General features: G+C 60.5%; 1 protein-coding gene across 1 annotated transcript in view; it reads left to right on the forward strand.

Annotated features, from left to right (window-relative positions):
* The window catches only part of EXD3 (exonuclease 3'-5' domain containing 3), a 292,428-nt gene that overhangs the window by 278,987 nt on the left and 4,543 nt on the right, over positions 1-8,898 (forward strand). Inside the window, exon 20 of the mRNA XM_009329052.1 lies at positions 3,533-3,626. Within this exon, the coding sequence (XP_009327327.1) occupies positions 3,533-3,626 (94 nt within the window). The remainder of the gene's footprint in view (positions 1-3,532; positions 3,627-8,898) is intronic.

The following is an 8,898-nucleotide window of genomic DNA, read 5'->3' on the forward strand; positions in this document are numbered from 1 at the left end:
GAAAAGTTTGCGGGGTGAAAGCCAAACCCTTCACTGTCAGGTCATAGCCCCTGCTTGCAGCAGTTGCACCCCCAGGCAGTGTCCCGGGGTGCCGCCATCTCCTGCTGTCTCACCACAGCAAAGATTTTTGCCTTTGGATCTGCCCCACTTTGTGGGGGCCACGACTAATCCTGCCACGATGGATCTGGGGAAACCAAACCTTCCCAAGGAGGAAAAACCCATCCCTTGCCCAGCAGAGAGGCTCCCCACTTCCCCACCCTTAAAACAAATGCAAGATCCATGCAAAAAACTGCTCCACACCCCCAGGCAGTGACACGGAGATGCAGGCAGCTGTGGGGAGCTATGTCCCCAGGCGAGCATCGAGCCCAAGGCCACCACCGGCCCCTGCACAGCAGCCACTCAGCCCGGCCTTATTGAGGTGGCAGGCTGCCCTGCTCACTTCATCTCTTCTGGCTCATTTTGGCAAGGCATTAAAAAAAATTAATTGCAATTTTTTATTACAGCTAATTGGCGCTGCTGCTAAGTGGCTTATCTGGCTCCTTAGCCCGCCCCATGTTTTTGGGAAGTTGGGGGTGGCGAGGCCCAGAGGCTGGGGAGATGGCGTGGGGCACGAAGTCTCACGGCAAGCGTCTGGCAGCCCCGGGTGAGTGGGAAATGCTGGGCTACCCCTGGGCTGCGGGAGTGTACCTGGCCCAGGGAGGTGGATTGCCCCTCGTTTACAACAATGATGAATTGTAGAGAAGCAGAGAAATTTGCCCAAGGTCACTCCATGCACCTGAGCGGGAGCCAGGAGCCCATGCCTGACATGCTGGCACCGCTGCCCAAACACTGTGGCGTGCTCCAAACTGCTAATGCTGGGCGTTAAGGTGGATTTGGTGTTTGTGACGGGGGGGACATGAGCCCATGCCCACACAGGGTGCATGTCCGTGCCTTGCAGGGAGGGCTGGGGAGGAGAGTGCTGTTTGCCCCTTGGGCACCTGCTGCGCCCATCCTGCGTGGCAGCTCAATGGCTGGGTGGTTTGGGACCTCTCTGGGAGCCTCTGACACCCCGATGCAGCCGGAGCTCCCGCCGTGCCTGGGAGGTGCCATCCCACATCTCTCCCACTGCCAGGCTCAACGCCTTTCTCCAGCGTGCAGCCCCCTCCCCTTGTTGTCACTGTCGCGGGGGAGCGGGGCCAGCCTGGGCAGAGCTCGGCACACGTCCCTGGGAGCTGCCCGTCACCTCTGCCTGCCTGTTGCAATCCCACAAATCCCAGCAGGCGCCCTGTGAGCCTCACAAGGGCTTTGGGTGGCTGCCGGGGTGGTGACACCTGTGCCACCAGGTCCAGCCTGTGCAGGTTGGCATGTCCTCAAGCCTCAAAGGGACCGTTCCATCCCGCAGCATCAGCACTGACTCCACCATCAGAGCTGGCAGGGGCCAGAGCATGGCTCCACTGGGCAGCAGCATCGGGGTCTGTCCCACAGCTGCGGGTGACATCTGCCCTGAAAGAAGGAGCCCGTCTGTCTCCTTCCCAGCTCACCCCTGGATCCATCCGTGCTCCTCTTCCCTTTTTCTCAGCCATCTTTCAGGATGGATCTGGCCCAGCTGATGATGGGCTCTGCTGCAGGCACAGCTGAGCCGGTGCAGAGCTGAGGGAGGGGGAGGCGAAGGTGTGGAAAGGAGCCAGTGAGCTCCAGTCCTTGTTAGTCCAGACAGCTGAAGCCTGAGGAGATCAGATCCGATGGTATCAGGTGGCCTCCGCGGGCTGCAGTATAACCCTCCCTCGCGTGAGGCTGGCAGTGGACTCCAAAGCGGCATCTCTTTTCTGATCGGATAACTCCAGCGGCTGATCTGGCTCCACAGAAATTGAGGTTCACTCAAATAACATCATCTTTCTGCTTCCCTGGGGTTTCACCCAGTTTCATTTCCCCAGGTACTTGGGTTTGAATGTGAGAGCGAGGAGGGTGCTTTGCCCTGCTCAGGGCAGGGAGAGCGCGCTCAGCCCCTGCAGCATCGGCACTTGTGGCTCGCCCCCAGTGTGAGCGAGAAGGAGCTGGGCTGGTGAGCCGGAGCAGCGCGCAGGGGTCTGACCCATGTTTGCAGGAGTAGGAGTTGTCTGATGCTTGCTGTGCAAATCAGGGAATTGCTGCAAAATTCCTTTTTAAAAGTGATGCAGAGGCTTCCACGTCATTTGGGTGCTTTCAAGATTGCACCTTGCCCATCTCTGTCTGTGCTGCTGCTCTGAGAGCTGGAGCAGCGCAGCTTCGGGGACCCGAGCCCGGACATCCTTTTATGGCCAAATTATGCCTGGGCTGGGGAGTGTGTGCTGGTTTTGTGGAGGCTGCTGGTGGAAATAACCTCCTCTTGCTGCAGGGCAGAGCCGGGCCATGGTGGTGAGCTCGTTTTCAAACAAATCATCCTCCCCCCATCCTCCTTCAGGCAGCTGTGTGGGAAGAAGGGGCACCGTTGCACCTCGCCGTGACCCCAGCGCCGTTCCAGCTAGCATGCCACAAACCGGCAGAGCCGCCGCGAGCCTGCGCCGGTGCCTGGTCAGGTGGTGGAAAAACCTTTCTGGTTTCAACAGGCTTTGGAGCAAAGCCCCAGGCAGGGAACTTGTTCTGGTCGGTGAAGTTATGCACCTCTCTCCCTGCTTGCCTTGGGTGCAGCGTGCTCAAAATGCTCCGCAAGCAGAAAACAGCCCCTAAAAACAAATAGCTGACGAAAGGTGTTGTGGCACATCCCAGCATCCAGCTCCCGTCCAAGCAGGGAGGGGGAGAGGAGAGCAAAGCTGTTAGGGAGCCGGCTGTGATGCTCCGGGGAGATTTAGTGCTGATCACTTCTGGGCGAGCGCGTTCAGCTACCGACTGCGCACCGGGCTCAGCCCGAGGCACCCGGCTACGGGTGCTCCTCGGCGGTGGGGTTTGGGGAGCTCCTTGAGGGGTTTGGCTCCCTCAGGGCCGGCACCTGGTGCGTGTAGGTGCTCAGAGGCCTCTCCGGGTGCCTTTTGGCAAACCAAAGGTGGGGTTAGAAAATGTGCCTCTGTGCTTGCGGTTCTGCGGCAGAGCCGCGCCAAGCACAGCCGGCCAGGATCCCAGCATGTCTCGAGGTCCATGGCCGTCCTCCGTAGCTTCTATGAGACAAGAGAGAACAAATCTTGAAGCCACAGCCCAAACTTTGGGTGTCTGCTTGATGTTTTAAGGCAAGCTCAGTTTCTGGTGTTTTCTGGCATTGTGTAAGGCTGGGGGGTGAGGTCTGCCAGAGGGTGGGCAGCCTGGCATGAGGATGTGGCTAAGCACCGTGAAGATGGAGTGCCTCTGGAGAGGAGGTTCTTGTGACTTATGAATGCCAAAATTTGTGTCTGCTGCCATTCTGCCACTCCCCCTCGGTGGGCCAGGCCTTCCCTCAGTTTCCCTCTGCCGTGATGCATGTGAGTGGGGACTGCCTAGCCTCCGCCGGGGGTGCCCAGTGTGGGGCTGTGTGCTCCAGGCAGGCAGGAGATGCCTGGGGAGCATGGCCGCCATGTCGCCGACCTCCCCCTCTCTCTTCTTCCAGGTGTGCAACTGCAACAAGTACCTGAAGGTCACGAGGGAGAGGATGAGGCAGCTGGTGGAGGGCAGCAGGCAGGCGCCGGGGGACGGCGGCACAGGTAAGCGGATGGGCGCCGAAGGCTGGGAGTGATGCTCCAACCCTGGCCCCCTCCCTGCCCTCCTGCCCGGGACTCGCTGCCCCAGACAGAGCGGGACCGTCCTGCTCAGGCTGGGGATGTTTCAGAGGGGGAATGGGGGTCCCCTGCCACTAACCTGCTGCTGGGTGCAGACCCGCAGAGCTCTTCCAAACCCGCTTCGTGCCTGGTTGAGCTTGCGCATGCCGAGCGCAGCTCCCAGCCCTCTCCCCAGGCTGCCCAGTGCTGCCCTGTGAGGCACTGGGTCGTGCATGGGATTGCCCTGCTTTGGTGACATGCCAGCAGTGGCTCAAGTGACAGCCTAAGGCCATCGCCATCTGACTTGGAAAACTCAGCTCGGGCTGCGAAATGCCTCCTGGCTGGCGCTGCTAATGGTGCCTTTCTCACCTGCACCCTGGCTCCTAAACTAGGTCAGGCAGCAGGAGGAGTGAGCCAGGTGCCGCCTGCCCAGCAAGGCTCCCGCCGGCTCGGGGGGGGGGGGGGGGGGGGCCGCCCGCGTCCCTGTGTTGTCCCCCCACGCTCCTCCCCACAGGAAGCCGTGTTTTGATGGTGAGTGGTACCCACCACAGGCACACCAGGATGGGAGCATGCCCCTCTCGCTGCTCTGACCCAGCCCGGGCTCTGCTGCCAGCCCTCGCGTGCATTGCTTGCTGTGCCTCAGTTTCCCCATCTGCTTGATAGGGGAGAGCAGTGCGAAGCAGCAGCTGCTGGGCGCTCCCAGCCGTCTGTGGCTTTGCTGGGAACCGCACGTGTGGCTCTGGGGACGAGGGACATGGTGGGGTGACTTTTCCGATGGTGCTGGCAGCCTGGGAGCGCTGCGCTTCCCGAAAGGCTGGGGCATCCTCCCCAGCGGTTTCTCTGGTGAGGGCACTGGCTGTGTGTGTACCCAGCGACCAGCCGGGCCTGTTCAGCCAGTTTTAGAGTATGGGAAATAGAAATGCTGTGGTTTGCTTTCAGCCGTGTGAGTGGTTTCCCCTTCCCCCTTCGGGATGGGGATGATGGAGCTGGGGGGGGTCTCACATGGCACCGTTGCTCCTCCACACCGGCTCTTCGGGGACCTCCTTGCTCTACCCTTTACATGATGTCTGCAGTACCCCATGTCCCCAGCGTGCCATGCAGCCTCTCGCTGGGTCCCCAGTGTCCCCTTGGGGGGGGCCTCACAGGGAAGGACCCCCATCCGCTGGGCCAGGTGGGAGCCCCGTGCTGGCCATGTCGGGCATGGCCTTGTGAGGGAGCATCCTCCAGTGGGGAGCATCCTCCAACACAGCGCAGTCAGGGACTGAAGATGCCACAACATCCTGGGGGGGGTGGCGTTTTGCTGCAATGGAGACATAAAATAGAAGCTGTGATTCATGGGCAGGCAGGCACAGCTGGGCAGGTGGCACCCGGCTCGAAGTGAAGCCCCTTGGGGACTTGCTGGGGGGAGGCCCCTGTGCCCCAGGAGCTCCGACCACCCTGGGGTTTCCATTTCTATTGAGATTCTGCTTGGGACTGCTGGGATTGAGAGTATCAGCGTGAGCTCAACTAGGTTGTCCCCAAAATGCCCCACAACTTGGGTCAAGTTTTGGGGAAGAGAAACAGGGAAAGGGTGTGATGACGGTATCCTGCCATTGCTTGGTGGGACGGCGGTGGTGCTGGGACAGGCTGGGCAGCCAGAGAAATGGATTCGTATGGAAAATCTCAGTCATTCCCTGATTTCCTTCGCATTTTCCTTCTGGAGGGGGCTGGTGGCAGGGACCTGCTCTGCCCTCAGCCGTGGTCCAGCGCACAGCGTGAGGAGCTCAGCACCCACAGCCCCCCGCTGCTCGCCCATGCCAGGACTGGCCCCTGCTCCATGACTCCAGCCTGGGCCATGTCATCTCATTCATGCCACTGGGCATGGATTAACCCCCAGGACCGTGGCCAGATGCTGCTGCTTGGCAAGAAAATGCCCTTTCCCCTCCAGCTTGCCAGGTAATGGGGGTTCACTTCTCCGGGGAGCAGCAGGCAGGTGCAGCAGGAGCCACGGATGCTGGGGCACCCATCAGCTGTGGAGGGGGACGGATCCTGCAGGACCAACCCTCGACATAGGCCCACGGCTGCCTTGGTGCTCCCGAGTCCCGGGGTCCGGCTGCAGACAGCCTGGGGCTGCTCACGTTTTGGCTGCAAAACTTGGGCTAGTGCCACTCCGTTTGGCTCCCGGATTTTTACGGCAGGGCTTCCAAGTGATGAGAGGCAAATTATTCATCCTATAATAGCTCACTCCAACTTGGACCTGGGACTTTCCCAGGTTTTAGGGAACGTTTTCCCTGACACAGCCGCATTTGCCCTGCATGAGGGCTTTGATGGAAGCGCTGGAAATAGTTTCAAGCCTGGACACCTTTGTCCCGTGATGCCCAATGGGATGCTCTGAGCAGCTTGGGTGCCTGGACCTAGCAGGGGATGGGGCAGAGAAAGGCAGCAGTGCTGTGGGTCACCACGCGCCACAGGCAAGACGTGATCTCGCTGGAGGCTGTTGGCAGCGTGCGGGCTCCCAAATGACCCGGGGGAATGGGATGTGTCACAGGCTCTTGTCTGGCTGGGGGAAGCTTCTTGCTTACTCAGTGTGGTAAAACCAGCTGGCACAGGGCACCGGTGCTCCGGGGATGCTCTGCCAGATGAAATCTGGTCTCTGGGAAAGGCGAGGATCGAGCACATTCGATCTGGTTAGAGTTCACCAAACAGAAAAGGCTGCTTTAATCATAAAATCACCCCTTGCCGTCTGAAACATTTTGCAAAACATGAAAACAACTGGTCCTGCTTTCCTTTGGGCTGTGCTGCTAACCAGGCGTGCCAGAGCCTCCGCTCTGTGCTGGAGGGAAGTGGAGGAGAAGGCGCAGCAGCCGGGGGTGCTTGGGGAGCTCGACGCAGCACCCTGGGGAGCTCCAAGCTGGGTGAGCATCCTCCCTGACCAGCCAAAGCTGGTACTTGAGACCAGCGAGATCTGCACTACCCATCTTCTCCTCCAACGTCACATCCTACAGGTGCAGGATAAGCCCTGGGCAGCCCCGCGGGCTCTGGAGGAGCAGCCAGGCCGTCCCCACACTGGGTGACAGGATGGCGTGGGGCTGGTGGGGCTCCGAGCAGCCTGGCTGGGGCACCTGCCTTGCCTCCACCAGCCCGAGCAGTGACTCAGGGTTTCTTTCCCTTCCCGGCCCTCGGCTCTGTGGCGGAGCCCGGGTGAAAGCCAGCAGAGGCAGCACGCTGGCAGGTGGGAGGGAGAGCTGCAAGACCGCATTGCAGGGAAGGCTGTGCTGTGGCTACGAGCCAGGGTGGCACCAGTACGGTGTGTGGTCCCTCCTCTACAGCCGCTGCACCAGGACAGCTGAGGGCATGGGCTGCTGGGACCCACTTCCCTTAGCCAGGGGCTCTGATGCACGGTGGGAAGAGGCCACTGCATGTCCAAAGCCTTGAGGGTGGATGCAGTTTTTTCCTGCCATGCTTCCCTGATTTACAGCATTTGGCTTTGCTGTGAGCATCGCACCCATCTTACTGCCACGTGGGAAGGGCAGGTGATCCCTGTGCTGTCCCAGGAGGGCTCTTGCACCCATGGAACAGCCTGTGCACCCTCGCTGCTTTGGCACCGGGCCCGGTATGCAGGAGAGGCCAAGGCACCCCAGATGTCTCAGGCTGCTCTGCACATTTCTGCAGGGAAGGGAACAGTTCCCCAAGGGGCTGCACCCATGGACCCAGGGGCTCCCCAGCCCCCTTCACCCTCAGACCGGGCAACCCCATGCATTTAGGCTCTCTTCCCTCTGGGGCGCCACAGGGTAACGGGAGCATGCTCACGTCTGTCCCCAAGCGGGGCAAGAATGGGGACCGAGGAGCTGCAGCGCAGGGCTGGGACTGGGGGCTACAGTGGTGAGACCAGCCAGAAACACTCCCCGGGCTCAGCTGGGTCACGCTCTGCCAGCTCCCTCTTTTCAGAAGAATTTTGTCTGCTCATATGAAAAACCGCTGCCAGACTAGGAAGCTGGTGACGTTTTTGCGGCCGTGGGTTTGCAGGGCTCAGCATGTACCTGCTGACAGCGGTGTCGTGCCGAACGCTCCCCGGGAAGGAGCTAGGGACCGTTTGGAGCTCCTGCCCAGCGCTGGGCGCGGGAGCCAGCAGAATTTTCTCCCACAGCGGCACAGGGAGATGATAGCAACTGAAGGTGCCTCTTGCCTTGAGCTCATCCTCCCTCCTCCACCCTGGGAACGTCTTAAGATCGTGGCCAGGCTGCTGCAGCCCAGGTTGCACAATCCCGGGTCCTTTGTCCTTTGCTTATCTGCCTTATCGAGGAGGAAAAGATAACCAGGCATCTTCAGTGCCCTGCAATCGAGTGCATTTCTCAGGCTCTTAACTCCTCTTATCGGGTTCAATCTCCCATCGCGGCAAGGTTTCCCATGCACCTTTGTACTCCAAGAATGCTCCCAGGTCTGCTTTCAGCCTTGTGCAAAGCCTTTACGATGTGCGCTTTCTCCAAAACACCTCAGCCTTAATTGTCTAATTATGGACGAGTCTCCCGTGTGTGTGGTTGCGATGACAGCTGGGTGCGGCTGCCGGGCTGGGAGAAGGGCTCTCAGCTTGCACAAGCACTGCCAGACCCGAGCGCCTCTCGGGAGGTGGCAGGAGCCTGCAGTTCCCACTGCAGAGCCGCGGGGCGAGCGCCAGGTCCCTGCCTGAGCCAGCCGGGACAAGCACCCGGCTCCTCGCCCCAAGGCCTTGGTCTTAGCTGGGGTGACACAGAGGGACCTGGGCTAGAAATGGGGCCTGGGGGGCAGGATTTTGTGCAGAAGTACCCGGCTCCCCTGGGGAGTTCGGGTTACCCGACAGTGCCCCGACACTGAAACCCCCAGGGTGCCCAGGGCTCATGCATGCAGGGACAGGTTGTTTCCAGCCAAATGAGGGCTGTGTGGTCTGGGAAAGGGGAATGGGCATGGATTCAAATGGGGATTGCCCTGATCCTGCTCTCTCCCAGCTTCCCAGGCCCTCCTGTGCCCCCCGTCCCGTAGTCGGGGTTCCCAGTAAATGCTGACCCGGGACTCCTGCGTTGCAGCCGACAGAATAGGCTGTAGGGACTGCAGGTCACCGGTGTCACCATCACGGTGACCTTTCAATATGACCCCCGCACCGCTAAGGGCCTCTCTGTGGGCAGAGGAAGGTGCACGTCCCTCTGCCCACTGTAGGCAGCCCATGCCGTGCCCCTTGTCCCTTCCACTGGGCTCAGCTCCCCCA

The sequence above is a fragment of the Pygoscelis adeliae genome, unplaced genomic scaffold, assembly GCF_000699105.1.
Source record: "Pygoscelis adeliae isolate BGI_AS28 unplaced genomic scaffold, ASM69910v1 Scaffold397, whole genome shotgun sequence".
NCBI classification, from domain to species: domain Eukaryota; kingdom Metazoa; phylum Chordata; class Aves; order Sphenisciformes; family Spheniscidae; genus Pygoscelis; species Pygoscelis adeliae.